The 23,899-nt window shown below is 36.3% G+C and overlaps 1 protein-coding gene across 2 annotated transcripts in view; it reads left to right on the forward strand.

Annotated features, from left to right (window-relative positions):
• Positions 1 to 15,023: 15,023 nt before the first annotated feature.
• LOC105061442 (probable UDP-N-acetylglucosamine--peptide N-acetylglucosaminyltransferase SPINDLY) overlaps positions 15,024 to 23,899 on the forward strand; it is a 39,319-nt gene continuing 30,443 nt past the window's right edge. The window contains exons 1-5 of one of the 2 annotated variants that reach the window (XM_010945484.4): positions 15,024 to 15,374; positions 16,078 to 16,510; positions 18,049 to 18,210; positions 18,324 to 18,499; positions 18,617 to 18,692. In XM_010945484.4, the coding sequence (XP_010943786.1) occupies positions 16,103 to 16,510; positions 18,049 to 18,210; positions 18,324 to 18,499; positions 18,617 to 18,692 (822 nt within the window). In that variant the 5' untranslated portion in view covers positions 15,024 to 15,374; positions 16,078 to 16,102. The remainder of the gene's footprint in view (positions 15,375 to 16,077; positions 16,511 to 18,048; positions 18,211 to 18,323; positions 18,500 to 18,616; positions 18,693 to 23,899) is intronic. The other variant, XM_010945485.4, reaches the window with a different exon arrangement.

Here is a 23,899-nt window from a genome sequence, read left to right on the forward strand (position 1 = left end):
TCTGGCTCCCGTAGGAGTCCGGACGAAGTCTGTCTGCAGTCGTTGGAGCCGAGGACGAAGCCCGGCTCCCGTAGGAGTCCGGGCGGAGTCTTCCTGCAATTGAAGTTAAAGGCGAAGTCCGGCTCCCGTAGGAGACCGGACAAGGCTTACCGGTAGCTGATGTTGAGGACGGAGCCCAGCTCCCGTAGGAGTCCGGGCGGAGTCTACTTGCGGTTGAAATTGTTGGCGGAGTCCAGCTCCCGTAGGAGTCCGGACGAAGTCTGTCTGCAGCCGTTGGAGCCGAGGACGAAGCCCGGCTCCCGTAGGAGTCCGAGCGGAGTCTTCCTGCAATTGAAGTTAAAGGCGAAGTCCGGCTCCCGTAGGAGATCGGACAAGGCTTACCGGCAGCTGATGTTGAGGACGGAGCCCGGCTCCCGTAGGAGTCCGGGCGGAGTCTACTTGCGGTTGAAATTGTTGGCGGAGTCCGGCTCCCGTAGGGGTCCGGACGAAGTCTGTCTGCAGCCGTTGGAGCCGAGGACGAAGTCCGGCTCCCGTAGGAGTCCGGGTGGAGTCTTCCTGCAATTGAAGTTAAAGGCGAAGTCCGGCTCCCGTAGGAGACCGGACAAGGCTTACCGGCAGCTGATGTTGAGGACGGAGCCCGGCTCCCGTAGGAGTCCGGATGGAGTCTACTTACGGTTGAAATTGTTGGTGGAGTCCGGCTCCCGTAGGAGTCCGGACGAACCTTACCGGCGGTTGACGTTGGCGACGAAGCTCGACTCCCATAGGAGTCCGGGCGGACCTCCTGGAGCCGATTCTGCTGAGGACTTCGGCTGTGGGTATTTTATACCCAACAGAGCATATAGAGTATTTAATAAAAAAATATTGATTGTAGAAGAATTAGTGCATGTCATTTTTGATGAAACTAATTCTCTTAAAATAAGAGAAGAAGTATTTGATGTGGGTACAGATAATCTTATAAAGGAGTTGAAAGATATGACACTTGAAGATACTCCTTCTCAAGAAAAAGAAGATGAAGAGCAAAATGTTGAAAAAAAGATGCCACAACCCCAAGATGAATAAGGTACATCCAATTTATCAAAAGAATGGAGATATGATCACAATCATCCTAAGAAATTAATAATAGGTGATCCATCTCATGGTGTTAAAACTAAAGCATCACTTAGGAAAGCTATAAATCATTTTGTATTTGTATCTTATTTAGAACCTAAAAATATAATTGAGGCTGAAAAAAATCCTAATTGAATTTTAGTAATGCAAAAAGAGTTAAACCAATTTGAAAGAAATAAAGTTTGGAAACTAGTTGAAAGACCTATAAATTTTATAGTAATTGGAACTAAATGGGTCTTTGGAAATAAACTTAATAAGAAAGGCAATGTAATTAGAAACAAAGCTAGACTGGTTGCATAAAGATATGATCAAGAAGAGAAAATTGATTTTGATGAATCCTTTGCAGCTATGGCTAAACTTGAAGCTATTAGATTACTCTTAACATTTGTTTGCTTTATGAATTTCAAACTTTTTTCAAATGGATATAAAAAGTACATTCTTAAATAGGTTAATTAAGAAAGAAGTTTATATAGAATAACTTTCAAGTTTTGAAAATCTAAAATTGCCTAATCATATATACAAACTTAAGAAAGCCTTATATGGATTAAAACAAGCACCTAAAGCCTAAAATGATAGGTTAAGTAAGTTCTTATTAAATAATGATTTTAAAAGAGAGAATGTAGATAAAATATTATTTATAAAAAAAATTAAATAATTTATTGATTGTGTAATTATATATTAATGACATTATATTCGATGTTACTAATGAAGTCTCATATAAAGAGCTTGCTAGTCTTATGCAAGATGAGTTCGAGATGAGTATGATGGGAGAGCTAAACTTCTTCCTCAAATTTTAAATCAAATAATCAAATGAGGGGATCTTCATTAACCAAAGCAAGTATATTAAGAAAATACTAAGAAATTTAGGATGAAGAATGTCAAAGGAAGTGGCATCCCTATGAGCACGAGTTGCAAGTTTGATCAAGATTCAAAAGGAAAAGCAATGGATCCCAAGTTATATCGAGGTATGATTGGATCTTTGCTTTATTTAACTGCAAGTAGGTCAGATATAATGTTTAGCATTTGCAAGTATACACATTATCAATCAAATCCTAAAGAATCTCGTGTAGTTGCAGTTAAAAAAAATCTTTTGAGTATTTAATAAATACTCAAGATGTTGGTTTATGGTACTCAAAACAAACTTCATTAGACTTAATTGGATATAGTTATTCTGATTTTGCTGGCTGTTGCTTAGATAGAAAAAAAATAAATAGTACATATCAATTTTTAGAAGTGAATTTGATCTCATAGTTTAGCAAGAAATAAAACTCAGTAGTCTTATCTACGATGGAAGCCGAATACATTACTGCTGCGAGTTATTGTGCTCCACTATTGTGGATCAAACAACAACTAAAGACTATGGCATTACTTGTAACAATATTTCTATTCGATGTGACAATACTAGTACCATAAATTTAACTAAAAATTCTGTATTACATTCAAAAATAAAATATATAGAAGTTAGATATCATTTTATTAGAAATCATGTGCAAAATAATAACATTACTCTTGAATTTGTGCCAACTGAAAATCAAACTGTAAATATTTTTACTAAGCCATTAAATAAAGAAAAATTTTATGCAATAAGAAAATAATTAGATTTATTTGATCCAAATTGTTGATTTGTTGAATATGTTTTTGTGATGAATTTCTTTGAATTATTCATGTTTAAATTCCATTAGAAAAGGCATGTTCATTGACTTGGCCTTGAAACTTTGAATGTTCAGTTCTGTACCAAACTAAGTCGACTAACTCAGGTTCTAAGTCGACTAAGAATGAGTCAACTCATAAAAAACTTAGTTGACCCAGTACTTAGCCGACTCAAAATAGGTTTGAGTCGACCATTGGGGGACACCATTTTTTTAATGGAATTTTTCGTGGACCATCATTGTTCACTCACTATTTCATTTGAGCCGTCTATCCCTTAAACCAAAAGAGCCTCATCTTCAAACCCTAGGAGCCCCTAATCTCACTCCAAAAACCCCAAATCCACTTCGAATCTAAGGGAGTTTTGGATCAATGGCATCGAAAAAGAGACCTGGTCAACGAATCAAGCGCACATTCTCGCCAAGGAATCTTCAAGGAGAAGGATGCCGGACCAAGCATCATCTAGATCGCTCTGAGACATCTCAATATGCTCCACCTCCTCTTCCTCTGGTAGCCTCTGCTCCTTCTCCTTCTCCTTCAGTCATCCCTCCTCCTCTAGCTACTCATGTTCCACCATTTTCACCACCTCCAGTATAATCTACCCCACTCTCAGCTCAATCTTCATCGTACCTTGCACATCCTACACCATCTCAAGCAAAATCGATTCCTTTCTCTTCAAGGGCAATGACTACAAGAAGAAAAATTGATTTTGGATTCTTGGAGAAAGAACATTTTGAGATCGATAAGTGTCTGAAATTTCAAGGTTGGAAATTTTTATGTTCTTTGGATCTATCTACATACCCTAACCTTATGAGAGAATTTTATGGGAATGCAAAGATTAAGGCGAATTCTTTAGAATGTAAAGTAAAGAATGTGAAGATCCATTTATCTGCTGAAAAACTTGGATAACTTTTGAGGGCACCCACTGTAGGGGCTTAAAGGCTAGATGATCATGCTAGTGGGCTACGACTGTGGTTTGGAAGGGATGATGTGTTAGATTTTGAAGAAATTTTTGAAAAGCATTTGTGTACTGAACACCATCTGCTCCACCATATCACCTGCAAGATACTTATCCTAGGATTGGTCGATTTGATTATATGACAAGATCTGATGTTGCGATCATGTACCATGTGCTGAAGAGGGAGAAATTTAACTTTCCGACAGTGATGTTGAGGATTATGCAAGAAGCTAGGACGAGAGCTAAGCCAGCTCTACCTTACATCATGTTCCTCACTTTGATTTTTGCTGATTTTGATGTTGATGTGGAAGGAGAATCTTTTATGGAGCTGAAGCATTATGACACCTACAATGAAAAGTCACTAAAGTGGATGGGGTACAGAAAGATTGAAGGGCAATGGACTAAGGTTGATGAGGAAAAAGAAGGTCGAAGTGTGTCGGAGCCCGTGCCATGTTCTATAGGTTCATCTATTCGGCCAGTACCTCCTGTGTCAATTCAACTTGAGAAGGATTAGATGGAGGATATTGTGCAATCGATTGTTGCTTGGGTGAAAGATGTTGTTCAAGAGATGCTTGCTGAGCAGCATTCTTTCATGTCTATGGATCCATCCTCCTCAGCCCCTCCTGACCCCATCTTAGACTAGGCTGCATATAGTTTCATCTTTTTGAGCTTAAACCCTTTTTGTATGACTTGTTGCTTGTTGTTTAAGCTCTTTTTGGATCTATGATGTATGCCTCTTTTGGCCTCATGTTAATATTTAAACTCCTTCTTAAATATATGAATGAAATTTGTAATTTCTTTTAAATGTGCTATGTCTCCTTTTATGCAATGTGTAATGTTTATCTTTCTGATAATGACAAAAAGGAGGAGAAGAATAATGAGTATATGTTGAAGCTCTAAGCAATTTGAAACCCTAGAGAACAAATGGCACGCACTAAGGGGGACTAAATACAAAATTTAAAATTAATTTGAAACATAGTTATCATATTCAGGGGGAGTTCATAAAATTTGATAAAATTTGAATAAATTTGATGCATATACATTGATTGAAAGAGAAATATTTGAAAATTGAAAGAAATCTATACTCAAAGTATTTTGTCATCATCAAAAAAGGAGAGATTATTGATCTCTGGATTGATTTTGATAATAACAAAAGTATTTGAGTATAATTGGTTGTGTTACTAATGTTATTTTTGAGGATGTATAACTTTCAATTCTTAGTGCTCACTAAGTTCTAAGTATTTTTCATCAATTAAATGAAGTACCAGTACTCAAGCAATTTGTGAAGAAACTCTAGACTAGGCACACCTTAAAAGAAATATTAATGAGGATTAAAATCAAGTTAAGAAGATAAGTCTAGTCTAGAAATAAAATTAGAAAAGAAAAGCTTTGAAAGACCTCATGGCATGCTTGGCACGCCAGTTAGGTCGATCTAGTAGATATTTGAGTTAATTCAGTCTTAATGACAGAAAGTGAAGTTTTTAAAAATAGGAGACCTAGTCGATCTAAAATTAGGTTAGTCGATCAAGATAGAATCTTGATCGACTCAGTCAGAAAGTTAGTCGACTCAGTCTCAGAGGGTAGTAGAAGACAGAGAGACCGATATTTGAAGCATTATTCATTGAGCCGACCAAGTCAGATTGAGCCGACCCAAACAGAAAGTTAGTCCACTCAAAAGTTTAGCGAGCCGACTCGGTCTCAGAAAACAAACAGGATAGAAATTTGAATTTTTAGATTAAGTCTACCGAGCCGATCAAGTGGTTACTGAGCTGACCTAGAGATCAACTAAGCCGATCCAGATGAGAACTGAGCCGACCAAGTCACAGAGAAGCAGCAAAAGATAGAAGGTCCCTTTTTCAGTTGTCTGATACTTAGTCAACTTAGAGAATTTTTGAGTCGACCTAGTAAAGGACTTAGTTGACTCAGAGAAAAGTTAGTCGACTTAGTTACTGTAACGGCTAGTTTTCATATCTATGTAGTTTTGCTTTCAACTTACTCCCAACTGCTAGATTTTTATTTTCAACAACTAGAACATTAAATGCAGCCTCTCCAAATGCCTTAAAAGGGTGGAAAAGCTTAAAGATATAAATGAAACACCTTGGAGCATTAAAAAGAACTTTTGAACACTTATTGAAGAGCATTCAAGTAAAGTTCAGTTCATTCAATTGTGTGAGCCATATTGTGAAGAGAAGAAGTGATTCCATGACATTCTTTTGTCCTTCCAATCATCCTCTAACTGAAAGAAGTTAAGCTACAAGTATTGAAGAGCTTCACCAACTTTTTCAAGCATTCAAGGAGAAGAATCAAGCCAGCAAGCTTTCAATTTGAATTTCTTTTCTTGAACTTCATTGAGTTCTTCTTTTCTAAACTCATTTGCTCTTGTACTTATTATGGTTGTGTATTTTTGTTTTCAAGTTTCTTAAGATGAGAAATTTGGGTTGATCCAAGCCTAGAGTTGGACGTTGTATTTGTTTGAATGGTGAGCCAAGAACAAAATCAATCGAGATTGTTTATTAGTCCAGAAAAACAATCATTATAAGGTTGTGGTTGGTAAGATTAGGTCAAAACCAACTGAGTTGGATTGTGAATCCGAAGAAAACAATCGAACGGTAATCAAGTGAGTGATTATAGTTGAATTTTCAAGTGGTTTATTTGGAGAGTGGATGTGGGTACCGAATTTGGCATTGAACCACGATAAAAGCATTGTGTTTGTGATTGTGTGGCTATCTTTTTATTATTTTTATTCATTGCTTGAGTTTTAATTAGTTTCATTAAGCACTTAGAAGTAAACTCAGCACAATTAACACTTAAATTTTTTAAATATCCAATTCATCCCCCCTCTTGGATAGTCATCCTTAAGCAATAAATTGGAATTGTAAGAAATATCTTCTCACTATTGTTATTAATTGCGACACTATATAAAAATTTATGATTGTTTATTTTTGAAATGCTTTTTTAATTTGTAAAAGAAAATACTAGGCTACTTAAGGGGGACTTCCTTTCATTTGTTAGAATTTTATGATTTTTGAAAAGGTGTTCAAATAATCCCATGTGTGTGACTAAATCCAAGAAGACTTGTATTTTAATAAATCCAACAGTTAAACGCCTAGTTGGCCCTTCTAGTTACGGGTTGGTGGCCACATGCATGTAGTCACCTGCTCAGCTCAATTATCCATGCCATGCATGGCATGCATGACTCGGACATGTCCATGACTAATATTTTTAGGCACACTCTTCTTAAATTTGAATTTCAAAATTTGAATTGAGGTGCCTGCAATCATCCTAAGTTATTTCATATTTGTCTCTGGTATTTATAATGTAGGCATTATAGAGTTCAATCTCATATTTATAATGCTAACATAATTAGGTAGATTTGCCATAGGTAGGCCTTTATGGCCTTCATGAGGTAGCCAGTAGCTATTGAGGTTATTGTGAGCCTCTCTCTAAGGGTCATTCGAACCAAGTCTATATAAAGACCACAGGCTGAGGGTCTACAACATGATCAAGCATCTGTGAGAATCATCTTCGTCTTTTGCTTCTTTTTCACTATTTTTCTTTTGCTTTTCTTTTCTCTCTTTTTAGTCAGTTGAAGGAAGTTTTTATGTCAGACCACCATATGTCGTGCTTATGATAGGAGGCTTAATTGGGTTGAGTTCAATTTGTTGTACATACATTAATTGGAGATAATTTCATCAGATACCTGCATGATAGGACAAAATTCATCTTTCGGCTAGTGTCCCTACATCCCATGTTCCAAGCATGCTTTTCTTTTTTTAAAATATTTTTAAGTATTTAATTATTTCAATTATTTGTAAATATTAGCAAGTTATTAGCATTTCATTTTTCAGTTATTTGCCAACATCATGGGCCCATCATTTGACACTAGGATCAATATGAAAGCAAAATAGCTTGCAATTGTATGAGTTGATTCTTTATGTTTTGGATTATGAGATGGTCATATTGCTACCTTTTACTCCTTTGTTTTTATAAATAGTAATTTAGAACATCTATTACATTCTTTTGTGAAGAAAAACAAAAGTTGTGGTATTTTAGAACATGCATTACATGGTTATGATGCTTTAGAAAATGCATTATATTTTATATTTTATTTATTACAGTTTATCTTTTGGACTTCTCATAAATTCTAAATTAACTTCAAGATCTAAGTATGCACCTTGTATATATGGTAGTAATATGCTATCGCCCAGCTTTAAAACTTGTATGTCCTCCAAGGGCTAATCTTTAGAGAGAGAGAGATTTTAACCACTTGAGCCAACAACTATTAGCAAAATATAACAATATGACACAAGAAAATAATTTGATTCTTTCCAAAATAATTTTAAATAAATATTGGTGATTATAAAAAAAACAGGGAATTGCTAGGCAATTTGATGGATTGGACAATCATATGGTTGGCTTATCTTGCCAATTTTTCATGAATATGCTATATATTTGTATCCTTTAAATACTTTAAGAAATGTTGGAGGGATGATGAAGCTTCCAGTGCATACGGTCTTGAATTTTTGCCACTTGATTCTATAGTGCCCGAATTGGAGGATGAGTTTCCATTGACTTCTTTATGCTTACTATTTCCAGCTAGTCTTGCACCCCTCATGAAATACATAGTATCAAAAATACTACTCAAAATGGTGGTCTCTTGTTTATTATTTTTAGTAATTATACATCAATACTTAGAATAATTTGAAAGAATATAAGTGCCAAGATAAATGGAAACTATGTATTAATTATAACCATTCAAACAAGAGTACTACCATACTTATATATGACTGTGTACCAATATGATAATATATTATTAACTATCTACAAGGCAAATGCTAGTCAGTCAAGGTAAGTAATAGCCCCCTCTGCAACTCATTAATGCATGTTAATGTCAAGGGCATAGACTTTTCCTTTCAATAACAAATGCCACTCGGCCAGTCTTTAGTTGGTATGATTATAAAAGTATGATCAATATACCATAAAATTCTTACAAATCATAAGTCAACAGTGCCACCTAAGAAAAGAGCAAGATAAGATAAATTTATCTTCCTCTAGCAGCAATTTTTGCTTGAATTAAGACATTAATTTGAATTGATTTTGACTCTTATCATGTAAAACAATATAAATAAGATATTAGTCAATATAGTATCATCGTATCTTCACATTAGGAGGGATAGGTCAGGGGATGCAGAAATAGCGTAGTCAATATTTTGAACCAATTTATTATATCTTATTGCACTATCTTTGTATAATCCATGTAAAGATAGGCATCCAAAAAATGGGCAGTCTTACTTCTTATCTTCCTATCAACCTAACAACAGCTACTCCATTGTTATAGTCGGGCATCTATTCAATACTAATCTCGAGGATTCCAGGTACTAAGGAGCAGCAGGATTGAGTGTGCACATTCCACGTGCATGGGGCTTGCATGGTATTTATATTTCAATGTACCTCTCTGTCAAATCGATCTAGCGGATCTTAAAAGTGCAAAAAAAAAAATATTTGCCCTGTACTTATTGCATACCTCGATACAATATTAGGATATCTTATCACTTCGCATTCACAATGACGATATTGGGATGCCTTCACCAAATCAAAATTTAATTTTATATTTTAAAAATATAAAATAATATTTTTGTCCGTATCCATATCATGTAGTTGAAAATATAAGTTAAGTTTGTATTTCAATAATTTATTGTATATAAGAGATTTTGAGATTCAAAAATATCATCGCCTATTGAGTCTTGTACATAGGATTAAAATTAGATCGGATATTAATATATTTATATTTATATTTATTTTATCTATTAAATATAAATATAAATATAAATATAGATATTATTTAAATATAAAAAAATTTATATCTATATTTATTTTAAAAAAATATAGATACAATTTGGATATTGAAAGTTTATATGTAATTACAGATATAAGTTAGATAATTAAATTTTATGATCATAAAATTAAATATATTATTAAATAAATAATAAATCAAATTAATAATATATTTATATGAATATATATTTTTTTAAAAAAATTAATAAATATTATATAAAATTATATAGGATTATAAATAGATTTACATATTCGGATATAGATCAAATAGTTGTTTATCTACATCTATATGATAAAATATGAAGAGAAAGTAGAATTCAATTGTATTGATTGATTTTTCTGTACATGATTTACATCATATAAATAGACTCTAGGAAAGAATAAACAAGAAATAAAAAAAGATATATAAAAAGAATATACGTTGGGCCAATTTAGGATGGTTTTAATTGTGATTTGATTTTCGTGATTTGATTTTTATCAATAGAGATTTACTATATTGGTTAGATTTGGTTTTCACCAAAATTGAGATTTACGATATCTGACAGATTTGGTTTCACCAAAATAGGGATTTACGATATCTGACACCCCTCTGCAAACTCAAGATGGGTTTTAGCAAGAAACCATATTGAGTTTGGAACATAATGTAGAAAGTCGAGAGCCAGGATGCTGTTTTGTGGATAAGTCAGTAAGTTGATCTGAAGAAGAGATATGGCTGAGCGTGACAGTTCCTTGACGAACATGCTGACGAGTGAAGTTGCAATCAATGTCAATGTGCTTTGTGCATTCATAAAAGACTTCATTATAAGCAATTTAAACGGCATTCTTGTTATCACAAAATAATGAAGTGGATCGATCTTGAAGAACTCCCATTTCAGATACCAACTAACGAAGCCAGATGATTTCAAAGACAGTATCAGCAAGAGCTCCATATTCTACTTTGATGCTGGAGTGAGAGACGGTTGCTTGCTTCTTACTTCTCCATGAGATTAGAAAATCATCAAGAAGGATGCAATAGCCGATTGTAGATCGTCGATCATTGATGTTGTCAGCCTAGCCTACATCACTATAAGCACGCAACTGAAAATTAGATGTGCGTGGTAAAAGAATGCCCTAAAAAAGATGACCTTTTAAGTAGCGAATGATACGAAAAACTGCTGCATAGTGACCAATGTGAGGTTTGGCCATGAATTGACTAACAACATGAACTGCATGAGCTATATCAGGACGAGTTGTGATTAGATATATTAACCCACCAACAAGTTCTCTGTAGTGTAGGATTGTTAAGAGGTTTTCCATCATTTGTACCAAGTTTGACATTAATCTCTAAGGGTGTTGCGGCTGTTTTATCATCAGTTAATCCTGCATGAGTTATGAGATCAGAAGCATATTTAATTTGAGAAAGAATTAGGCCGGAGGATTGAGTAGTGACTTCAAGACCTAAAAAATAGCCAAGAGAGCACTATGAGAAATCCACCGATCCACATGTGATGTGTGAACAACGAAAGTTGTGTCTTTCATTTCAAATTTACTATACAGTGAAGCCTTCAATTTCAAGATACCTTCAGAGTCATCTCCTGTTATGACCATGTCATCAACATAAAGAAATAATAAGATGATACCTTTGTCAGTTTTTCGAATAAACAATGCAGGATCATATGAGCTTTGAGCAAAGCCAAAAGATGAAATGGTAGAGCTAAACTTGAAGAACCAAGCTTTTGATGCCTGTTTAAGCCCATACAGTGCTCGACGAAGATGACATACTTCATTAGGTTGGTGAGATACTCCAGGTGGTAGGGTCATATATACCTCTTCCTCAAGATGGCCATAAAGAAATGTGTTTTTAACATCTATCTGATGAAGCTTTCATTATCGTACAGAAGCTACTGCAAGGAGAGTTCGAACAGATGTCAGCCTGGCAACTGGAGCGAAAGTTTCTTCATAGTCAATGTCATGTTCCTGATTGTAGCTTTTCACCACTAGACGAGCTTTGTAGTGCTCAATAGATCCATCTGAACAAGTTTTGATCTTAAAAATCCACTTATATCCAATAGCTGTTTTATGTGGAGGTAATTCTGTAAGGTCCCATATATGGTTTTGAGCAAGGGCATTCAATTATTTCTTAATAGCTTTCTACCAAAGAGGATTAATGGATACTTCTAGGTAGGATTTAGGCTCACGATAAGAGAGTAAAGGGGAAATGAAAGAGGTGTCGTACCCCGTGAGACGTACATTAGATATACGTTGTCGTTGAGGGTATCGTCGTTCAATTGTTGAAGCTGGAGGTACTGGTGCAATAGTCATGAGGGTTTCAGTAGGATTAGCCTGTAGTGGATCATCATCTGTAAAGATACTGTCATCTACTTCAAGTATGCAGGTTGAGATGGTTGTTGAGAGTTGAAATCAAAGAGCTTTGTGAAAGGAATGTATTCCCAAAAAATCACATTTTGTGAGATGTGCAAGCGATTGGCTTTGGGATCGAAACATCGATAATCTTTTTATTCTATTCCATAACCTAAGAAGACATATAAGTTGAAACGAGCAGAAAGTTTATCTTTTTCATTTGGAGGAAGTAGAACAAAACAAGTGCACCTAAAGGATCTAAGATGATTGTATGTTGGATGTTTGCCAAATAACTTAAAGAAAGGAGAGATCATTTCTATATTGGTACTTGGGAGTCGATTTATAAGATAAATAGTAGTTAGCATAGTTTCTCTCCAAAAATATTTTGAAAGTCCTGAAGATAAAAGAAGGATGCGAGTGATTTCAATAATATGCCTATGTTTTCTTTCTGCAATACTATTCTGTTGGGGAGTGTGAGGGCAAGATAATTGAGAGATTATCCCCTCAAAAGACAGAAAGTTACGAAACTCATTTGACAGGTATTCTCCCCCAGAATCTAAACCAAAGACTTTGATCCTTTTTGAAAATTGGGTATAGACCATCTTTGCAAAATGTTTATATTTGAGAACTACTTCTGAACGAGATTTGAGCAAGTAGATCCATGTATAGCGAGAAAAATCATCAATGAAAATAACATAATATCTAGATCCACCCATAGTGGGATCACGAGATGGTCCCCAAACATCTGAGTGTACAAGATCAAAAGATGCAGTAGAACTGTGTATGCTATTATTAAAAGGTAATACAGATATTTTTTCAAGTTTGCAATGGATACAATCAATATTTTTGTTCGCACGCTACCTAACAATCCATCAGAAATGAGTTTATTCAAATAAGAGATGGATACATGACCTAATCTAAGATGCCAAAGATGAGAAGTTGTTACTGATGAAGTGACCATTGAATGTTGAGAAGGAGTGTATAGCCACACAATCTTGAAAAGTCGATCCACTTTACGGCCAATCCCAATGACCTTCTTCGACTGTTGCTCCCGTACCTGATAACCATAGTTAGAAAAAATGCATTCAAAACCATTCTCAACAAGTTGACCGATAGATAGCAAGTTCATAGATAAATTGGGGGCATAATAAACATTGGGTACAGATAAATGTGAAGATATGTTGACATGTCCTATATGAATAGGAGTAAGATTGTTTCCACATGCAGTAAATATATTGGTGAAATGAGGAATGGGCGTTTTGGTTGAAAAACAAATAGCGTTAAATGTCATATGATTAGAAGCTCCACTATCAAGAATCTAAAAGTTACCTGTGTTGGCAGATAAGACAGAAGCAGAGGAAGAATTAATATTATCCTGACGTGCAAGAGCTTTAACAAGAATATCCTTCACTTCAGCAGTCGTGAATATAAAAGTAGATCCCTTATGATCAGACTCATTGTTCAATGTATACGATGTTGTCGCTATAGCTGCAGTTGGTTGTGGTAGTCGTGTTGGAGCAAGTGGGCCTTTATTTTTCTTGGGACACTTGGTTGCAGTATGTCCAAACTCATGGCAGAAGTAACATTCAACTTTGTTCCAGTCGACTTTGCCATATGGTCGATGGAGAAAAGAACCAGTGCCTTTTGATGAAGGGGCATTGGTCATATTCCTAGCAAACAGCACTGCTTCTTGATGATGTTGATTTGATGATAGAAGGCCCTTGCGTGTTTCTTCAAAAAGGAGTTCATTCAAAGCACTGGAGAGAGACGGCAGAGAATCTCTGTGAAGTATTGAGGCACGAACAGACTCAAACTCAGGAGAAAGCGCTATCAAGAGTTCGAGAAATCTATCGATGTCTCGATGTTTTTCATACTCCATCATGTCTTCCTTGTTTTTGAGTTTTGGACCCATCTAATCCAATTGCTGCTATAGTGTAGACATGCGGGAATAGAAGTCTGCAACTGATTGATCTGTAGTTTGACGAAGAGAAAGCAAGTCCTGTTTTAACTTATATTTTTGAGCTGGATTAGGAGCTATATACCTTGCACAAAGATGATCCCAAACTTTTTTTGCTGTTTCATATTTGTCAAATTCCATGGCAATATTGATGCTTGACGTGTTCGAGATTCACGTGATAATCTTGTGATTGTTGCTATCCCAATCATCAAGTCTAGCAGCAAGGGCTTCTTCAATTTCAACAGTTTTTCTTGTTGGTTGGGGAATGTCACCTGTGACATGTCTCCACAGCTTCCTTCCCTTCAAAAAACTGATCATTTGTTGAGACCAAAATGAATAATTGATCCCATCAAGAATGACCTTCACAGGTGGAAAAGATTCTCTTAAATCTTCAGTGGCCATTGATGGATTGCAAAAATGTGAGAGGTTGCAAGAACTCTCACAAATAGGTGATGCAAGAATAAGGAAGATGAGGAATGATCCACGGTCAAGATGAAAGAGAGATGAATGAGAAATGAATCCCACGGTTGGGATTAAAGAAAAAAAAGAATGAATGGCTTTGGTACCATGAAAAAATATGAAGAGAAAGTGGAATTCAATTGTATTGATTGATTTTCTTCATATATGATTTACATCATATAAATAGACTCCAAAAAAGAATAAATAAAAAATAAAAAAAATATATAAAAAAATATACATTGGGCCAATTTAGGATGATTTTAATTATGATTTGATTTTCATAATTTGATTTTTACCTATAAAAATTTATTATATTGGTCAGATTTGATTTTCATCAAAATAAAAATTTATGATATCAGATAGATTTAGCTTCATCAAAATAGGGATTTACGATATCTGGCACTATATTTATTTATTTTTAGATAGATATATTATGGATATAGATATTAGTTAGTTTTTAAAATTTTTATTTATATTTAAATTAAATTAAATATAAAAATAAATCTGAATGTACGTTTTTCATACCCCTTTTATCCCCACTGACGTGAGTATGCTACCTGGGCATCTCAAAATCCACGGGACCGGATGCGTACCCCGCGGACGGACAGGCGACAGTGGCAAAAGCATAATTATGGTGAACGGAAGGGCCATTTCACCAAGAGTTGGTATTTATAAAATGTCATCGGGGTTAACGGACTGGCGGAGAGAGGGGGCCGGGGTCGGAGACAATTGAAGGCCGAAGAGGCGTCGACGGGCACGAGAAAGCGAGAGAAGAGAAGCGACTCCGACACGGCACCCCCACACTCCCCACTATTAGGAGCCAAAATACATAAAGAGCGGCCGCAGTAGAAAGGGGGGAAGAAAGAAATGGAGTAAGATAAGAAAAAAAAAAAAAAAGAAAGGCAAAGAAAATAAGAAGAGCTCCTGTCTCTCTTTCTCTCTCCTATTTCTCCCAATCCCTCTTCTCGCGCCCAAAACCCTCGGTTCGCGTCCTCGGAAAACCCTCCACTGGAGCCTCTCGCAGCGCCGTCCCCATGGCTTCTCTCCCCCAGCTCGACGCACTCCTCCAATGTGAGCTTCGAATCCCTAGCCCCTCTTTTTTCCTCTTTCTTTTTCTCTCTCTATTTTGCTGTCTTTTCTCGTTGGTTTTGAGGAATTATTTTTGATTTTTGGATTTCTGCATTGTCTCTAGCGCTCTGGGACCATTCGTTTAGCTTTTTTTGGAGTTTCCATATGTTTTTCTGATATTTTTGTCCTTTTTGTTTGTTGGTTTTATTTAGCCTTGAATGCAAGCCGTTCGATGTTTTTCTTGTGGGGAAGCGTAGATGTTACCGTTTTCTTTTTTTACTTTTGTGATGGAGGTTTTTGAGATTGTTTGTCGATAGGATCGGATGCTAGTAGGAGTGCTAAATTCTGCATTCTGGTTCTAACTCAATATTTTGCTTTTGTTTTTTTAAAGCTCTGGTTGTACTACTAAAATCTTTAGTTTTATGATTTGAATTCAAGGTTGAATATTTGGGAAAGTACAAGATGAAATTTTTATTTTTTATTTTTTATTTTTTTGTAAATCAACCATGGAGGTTGAAACGCCTTAGTTACTTGAGCACGACCGTTGAGTAATTCTTTTGATCATGATGCCACAGAATGTAGTTATTTAGCTGCTTGGTTTCCAAATTTTGGATCCAATTCCAACTAAAAAGTCTTGATTTTGGTGCTATTTCCTGAACAAGAATTGCTTGTCGCTATGACCTTGTTTGTTCCATGTTGTTTCCAGAACAGAAATAGGGAGTGCTTATCTAATGGCATGGACAGAGATGAGTGTTAGTAATGGAAGAGAAAGCATTGGTACGGCATCAGAGAATGAGTGCTTAAAAGGGCTGAGGTCTTCCTCGGATGTACCACCAACACAGGTTCCCCACCTTAAGAAGAGGTTCGAAGGGAAAGATGCGCTCTCCTATGCCAATATACTTCGGTCACGAAACAAGTTTCCGGATGCACTTGTGTTGTACGACAATGTCCTTGAGAAGGACGGTACCAATGTGGAGGCCCTGATAGGCAAGGGGATATGTCTCCAGATGCAGAATATGACACGACAAGCGTTTGAGAGCTTCATGGAAGCTGTCAAGCTGGATCCACAGAATGCATGCGCCTTCACTCACTGTGGAGTTATATACAAGGATGAAGGTCACCTGATAGAGGCTGCTGAGGTAAAGCGCCTATCACATGCTGTTGTTCCCATGGTATGGATGACTGGTGTAGACATGATGATTTCGTGTGACTTATGGAGATGAATTTTATGTTATTTCTTTGTTTATTCTTTAAGTTTTTTAAAATCCACTGTGGTTTTACTATTTATAGCTTGGATGCTCGACAAAATCTGCATTTCAGTTAGTTGAACCATTGCACCATTGCTTCTTTATTTTGCCTCTCTAATTCAATATATGATGAGTTTAAAACACTAGTTAAGAATTTACAGGTTGAACTTATAGAAAAATAATTCTCTTGGCCATTTCAAAACATGTTATCAGTAGAATTCATTTATCATTGCCAGATTCAAGGGTGATTTGTTTTTGTTATTTTTTATATATATGTGAATTGGATAAGAATCCCAAAGCTCAATGTGCAAGCGAAGACCATTTGTCCAGAGTAGTATGTGCATGTAAACTTTAGGGTGCAGCTAAGATGTGAGTTTGTGAATAATCTTTTTCTTATCTACAGAGGGTAATACTTGTGAGTGCTTTTGCTGGGCATGCAGAATGTTGAGCACAAATGGACATCTGCTCAAGTTCCTTAGTGGCATTGATTCCATGTGTTTTTAGATATTTTTCCTTAACTTTAATGGGCGTGGGCCTTCTTGCATGGTTGATCTGCTAGGCTTCTATTCTGAGTTTGAGGAATCCCTGCATTAGACTATAAATATTTCTATGTTGATTTGCTGGACACGCACTGGCACAACCCTTTGTTGTGGTGTGTATCCTATTGCAGGTCTGCCGTGTATCCTTGTTATGAAGATACATACATCAAGCATGCAAGTTAGTATTCACTCTAAGCTTGTTGTCATGGAGATATCTTCTTACAAAAAATACTATCCTCTGAACATGGTAGTTGAAGAAGCATTGCTGGAATTCTCACTTTGTTAGCTATTATATCCTCAGCTTTTGCTGCCTGTGTTTCCATTGAGCTGATCATGATTTTGATTCTGATCTGGTACTAATCTGGAATGAGCTGATTTGTTATTGCCCAAGGATGTCTGGTTTTGTTGAATAATTACATTACCTGACTCTTGTTTAAAGTGCATGTTGCTTATATAGTAAAGCCCTAGGGCATGTGCATGGAGTAGACTGCTTCTACACATCTCTTTCCATGCATGCTTGTGTGCACACCTCTTTTGAGTTATGTATTTATATTACCTTTATAAGAGGGAAGCTTCTAGCTAGGGTGGCATACCCGCTTTGGAAACTCCCCAGAAACATAATCAGGAACCCACTTCTAGGCATTTCTTTATTTAAAGTTTTTTAAAATGTCCACTTCCCCTGCACCCACACTTATACCTGCTCCTGCACCTGCTTCCAATTCTGGTAACTAGGATATTGCTGTACATGTTTTTCACCCCTGTTCTGTTCTTCTTATGATTTGGTTTGTTTACTTTCTGGAATTGTTCTCTGTAAGTCTTCCATCTGTGTTTCATGAAGATGGTGTTATGCATTCCTTTACTTATGAAGCTTACATGACAAATTTAATGCAGTCATATCAGAAAGCTCTGAAGGCTGATCCTTCATACAAACATGCTGCAGAATGCCTTGCCATTGTCTTAACAGATATTGGTACCAGTTTAAAACTTGCTGGTAACACCGAGGAAGGCATTCAGAAATATTGTGAAGCTCTAAAAGTAGACAGCCACTATGCGGTAAATTCATGATCGCTGCCTTTGTCCTTTTTTGTTTTTTCCCTTTCTAATTTTACAGTTGTAACCCCCAATTTATCATACTTATTGTTATGATATGTGCCAATGTTTTGTAGCCTGCATATTATAATCTCGGAGTGGTGTACTCTGAGATGATGCAGTATGATATGGCTCTTAGTTGCTATGAGAAGGCTGCACTTGAGAGGCCCTTGTATGCAGAAGCATACTGCAACATGGGAGTTATATATAAGAACCGTGGGGACTTGGAAGCAGCCATTGCTTGCTATGAAAGGTACTTTTGGTAGTTGTTGTCATGTATTAGCATTTGTTCTTGTTATCACTACTTGGTGCAACTGGTAGATGTTGCCTGTACTGATACTCTAGTTTCCTGGATTTTGCATTGCATCAGATGTTTGACTGTTTCTCCGAACTTTGAGATTGCTAAAAACAACATGGCAATAGCTTTGACAGATTTGGGAACGAAGGTGGGTACACATTGGTGACTTTTCTAATATATATCATGCTAATGCACAATTATTCATTTCTCGGAGTATACAAATCGTCTTCACTGTTTAAATTGTTTGATGATGCCATAAGTTTTTCTTGTGCCTGTTTAATTGCTTAATTTTTAATCATTTGTGAACATATTTGTGATAATATCAATTTTCAGTAACAAACTGAAAGTGTACTTATACTGTTGTATACACATTCTATGTGTGCTGTGAAAAATATTAAAATAGTTATTTTTTACAATTAAACAACATTAAATTTAGCTGCGAAATGTTTTCACTTCTAACAATCTTTGCAATCATCATAGTTGCTTGTCACATGCTTGAAGGACATACTTCTTATCCAGCTAATTTGAGTTGTTAGTTTTAATTTTTTTGAAATAAAACCTAGAAATTCATTTAAATTATGAGGAAGATTGATAGTTAGGTATCCACTTCATGAGTTTCTCTTCCAATATTCAAGTTATGGTGCTTTTTTTAAAAAAAAAAAAAAAATTCTTTCTCAATTGTTTCATAGAGTTGTGGATTCTAAAGTTTATTACTTGTGTCAAACTTATGATTGTAATTTCTACATTGAGAAGCATTGTCTTTTTCCCATTCCTTTAAGGACTCATTTGGTTTGCCGGAAGAATTTTTCTTCCTTAGAATATTACTTCTGGAAAGCTGATTTCTGAGAATATGATGCATGGGAAAGTGGTTTTGGCATGCTTGGTTGACCATGAGAAAGTGGCTTATTGTAGAGTAGCTTATATTTGATTGAGTATCCACTTTTCTGGAAAAACTGTATACAATATCTACTATACCCTGAATATAAGAAAAAATCTTACCCTATTCTATACATTACCATTGTTTGCAAATAAAAAATTATGATTGTTAAGGTTATTTTTGGCGGTAGATTGTGGTGGAGGAGGATTTGAGGCGTTGTGATGGAGATAATGTTTATTTCAGCCATAGATCTTTTGATGGCTTAAAAGGGTTTTTTGGGGAAAAAAAAGAACCTCCAATTGCCATCTCATGAGAATTCCAAAACCCATCTCCTACATGGTTTTTTTTTTCCCATGAAACATGGAAATTATATTTTTAGGGGAATACCTTTTTTCAGTCATTCTTTTGAAAACTCCAACTAAATAAGAGGATTTTTTTCCACTTCTCGTTGACCACACTTTCCTCCAACTTCCTACGAACCAAACAAGTCCTAAGATTTTTTCAAATCTAATGGAATTTTCAAGGTTTGCTTCTTTGTTGCCTAGGCTTAAACTTGCAATCAATGACCAAGATCTCCCTACCAGCAGCTGGTGTTATCGATCTCTTGTCTGGCACACTTTCGTAAAACCTTCTCAACTTAAGATGTTGCTGAATAGCTGATCCCTATTTGATAAAAAATGACTGCACCAATACTATTAGACCTTTCTACACCTCTTAATTAGTCATATACATGACAGGGTCATATGCCAAGTAGATGTCTTAATTAGCCAAACTTCAACCTCTTTAAAATATGGGATGCAAAGAATTATGAACAATACAAATATTTAAAAATGTATGCAGATGAAGATTTTAAACGATATTGACTAATTAACTAAGTGATATTTCTTGTCAAAACTAGCACTTGCTTCATATTGCACTGAAGAAAATAAAAGGTTTGACACTAACATGCCTTAGCCTTTCTAAAATTGTTTAGCACTCTAAACATTAGTCTAGCTAATATTGTTTAGCAGTCTAAACATTTCATTATCACATAGTGTCTTTGGACAAAACACACCAAGAGATTATGCTTAGTGCTGACCCTTTTAGCATATGCAAGCAAAACTTGTTATTGTTAAATGCCATGTGGTGTCATTCTGTGTCATGCCATGTCTATATATCTAGAGTGGCTAACTCTCTAGAAATCCTTGAAACCAAAGTTTCAAGAAAATAAACTGAAGGGTCGGTACTTCAGAAATAATTACACATCTTTTTTTTTTAATTTTTTTTTAAATCTCAGTGTATGAAATGGGCAATCATCTCTCTTCATCGTGATTTCTTGTGATGGCTTTCTATTGGTAGATGATTCCCCAATAGAGTTTATACTAGTAAGGTTTGCTGAATCGGATGGTTCAAGACATGTCGAACCGTATCAGTGGGCTACTGGTACAGATTGGGCATTCAATTTGGAACACTGGCGAAAATGGAAGGAGGGAGAAGGAAAGAGAGGTAGGCAAAGAGAGAAGAGAAGGGAAGGAGAGGAAAAAGCTGGTGGTGGTTGTTGACGGCCCATCGAGGCCATCGGAGGGCTATCGAGGCCCTTAGATGATCGAACCATAGAGGGAGACAGAGGAAGAGAGAGGGAGGGAGAGAAACAGAAGGAAGGAGAGGTTGTAGGCAAGGTTTTAAATCCCCTGGGATGGGGCTGTCCCAATTTTTCTATGGAACGGGACGCGCCGTCGTCCGCACTATTCCGACACTGGGACAGAAGATGTCCCAAGATGTCCCGATCAGGGTGTTGGGATGCTAGCGTGATGCTCTGTCCCGACACATAGGATGGTACCCTGTTTCGGTGTCCCATGGGACGTCCCGTTGGGACTTGAATCCTTAACTGTAGGGAGGCTGGTGATAGTTGCTGAAGGGCCCCGAAGGCCCCCAGAAGGCTGGAATCCCCCCCCCCACATTGGGCTTCCATTGGTTGGAAACAGGGGCGATCACCCCTGTTTTGAACCAATGGAAGGCAAGGAGAATTCTGGCCTTCTGGAGTCTTTTGTGGCCCTCCGGCGGCCTCCCATCTTTCCATTTCTATCCCTCCCTCCCTCTTTTCCTCTCTCTCCTTCCACGATTTGGTCATTCAAGAGCCTCCACGGCCCTTATGTGGCTACTATTGGCGTCTTCGCTAGCCTCCCTTTGCTTTCCTCCCTCTCCCTCTCCCTCTCTGTCTCTCTTGTCTGCTAGTTTTCTCTATCCTCAGCTTCTTTGCCATGTCGGTTTGGGATCAATACAGTCCGATAAGGGGGTGTAGCGAACCATACAGGCCGGTCAGCATGGGGTCTAGTTCCGGTTTTGCTTTATTAGGTTCATACTACAATGTGATGTTAGTTTCTCCATAATCTACCATCTTTTCTTTGGCTACTTCAAGTCTCTTTTCCTTATTTTGCTCAACTCTTGCTTCTCTAACACTTTTAGATCTTTTTAATTTAGAAGAGAGAGAGATATAAATGGAGAAAGATAGATAGATAGAGAGAGAGAGCAGGTGATATTGGATCATTTAGGAGGAAAAAGGAGTGAAACAGAAAAAGTGATAAAAGAGGAGAGAGTTGGATATCGATCTATTAGCGTGGACAAGGAACCTCATTTGCTTTGTTTAGATCAAGAGTTTTATATTCAATACCATCCTGTAATTTGATAAATCATTGCAACGAGATATACCTGTACTCATTCTTTGTACACTACCTCTTCTCTAAAACAAATTGAAATGTTATATGATCACCTTAGGAACTACTGCATGCCCTTCTAATTGTCTTTTCCCTGTTTGTTCTTCTTTCCGAACCTACAATGACAAATTTGTGAAAAACACTCACATTATCTCTTGTAGGATGAAATTCTGTTTCCTTACTTTTTCAGTGGAATTTTATGTCCAAATCTTTCTTATATTCCAGCCCAGAAGATTGCTGAGGGTTTTCCTAATCAGTGTTCCATAAATCTATGTTCTCTTCAATAACTTTGTGCTTCTTATCAATTTTTCCTATCATGTTTCCAGCTGGGGGTAGCAATTGGGTTAGGTTGGATACAGGATAGGCCAAAAATCTGTCAACCTGAATCCAACATGTGTGTTAAATGGGTCAAAAATTTAGGCCCAAACTTGACCATTTTATTAAATAGGTAACCAAGCCAACTTAGAATGTGTTGAATCAAGTTAAACAGGTTAAGCATTGCCACCCCTATTTTGTTACTTTCTTTAAAATGACCCATCTAGATGCGACTCTTTTTAAGTTTTGGCAGTGCCTTGTAAATCAAACTTTTCAAAATAACAAATTGTTACAGTATGAAAATAAGGACCGTAACCTAATATACTTGCGGGCTTGACCATTGTTCTAAATATTGCAAAGCAAATAATATAAAATTCCGGACTTTATTCTAGCTATCCTAAGGTACCCATGATGTTATCTTTTTCCAATTAAATAGCTTGCTGCAGAATCAATTAACTTCAACGATTAGATGGTTTTAGATCCATTAGAGTGCACAATAAAATATTACCATACATATGTTATTATGCATGCTACCATCCAGTTATTGACCAATTTAATGTCATGAAAGTTACCCTTGATTTCACCATTTTGTTTTTAATGGCTACATTAAATACAATCAAAGGTTAAATAAAAAAGAATTTGAAAGAAAATAGAAACGTGGTATATTAGAGATAGGAGACAATCTCTCTGTCACAAATTTAGCAATCACTCAAATACATAAACTAAGCTATGGAATCCACCACATAGGCTAAAAATTGTACTTCTTTAATTTGCTGCAGTCTATATGTATAACATTACAAATGTCAAAATAGAGATATTAGATGCCCATATGCAGCAACTGTGATTGTATACTTTGACCTATTAAATGTACTTAGAAACCTTAAGACCTAAGTATAACCAAGAATAGCTTTAAGACCTAGACATCTAGATTGTTCAATTAGGGCCAGCAATATGGGCTGGTTAGGTCTTGTTCAACCCAGTTAAAATAGAAAATTTTAAAATTAACATACATAAAATAAAGGAACAAAAATAATAATTTAAACTCTTGCTCCATGAATCTTACTCCTACCCTTTACTCTTTCTCTCTCTCAAGATTGTAAAAAGCAATTGCCATATGTGGGCAACCAAGGGACCAAATAATGCCTGTGCAGTAAGTGGGTCTGTATGGAAATGCCTAGATAACTGTGGAAGAGGAGGCTGAGAGGATGTCTATGAGTACAGGAGGAGATTTAAAGAAGTATAGGAGGAGAGGAGGCAGACCAAGAGGAAAGGTAGAGGAGAATGGAGAAAAAGAACGGGGAGAAAATCAGCTTTGCTACCAGTCACCATCTTACCACCCATTATTTGATGCTTGCTATTTGCTGTCGAACATTTAGTCTCCATGCCTTCGCTTTCGCTTTATCATCTTCTCTCTTGGTGTGGGGTTGAGGGCTTAAGATTCAGTACTCGACCTGCCTAGTTTGGAATTAT

The sequence above is a fragment of the Elaeis guineensis genome, chromosome 8, assembly GCF_000442705.2.
Source record: "Elaeis guineensis isolate ETL-2024a chromosome 8, EG11, whole genome shotgun sequence".
Lineage (NCBI taxonomy): Eukaryota > Viridiplantae > Streptophyta > Magnoliopsida > Arecales > Arecaceae > Elaeis > Elaeis guineensis.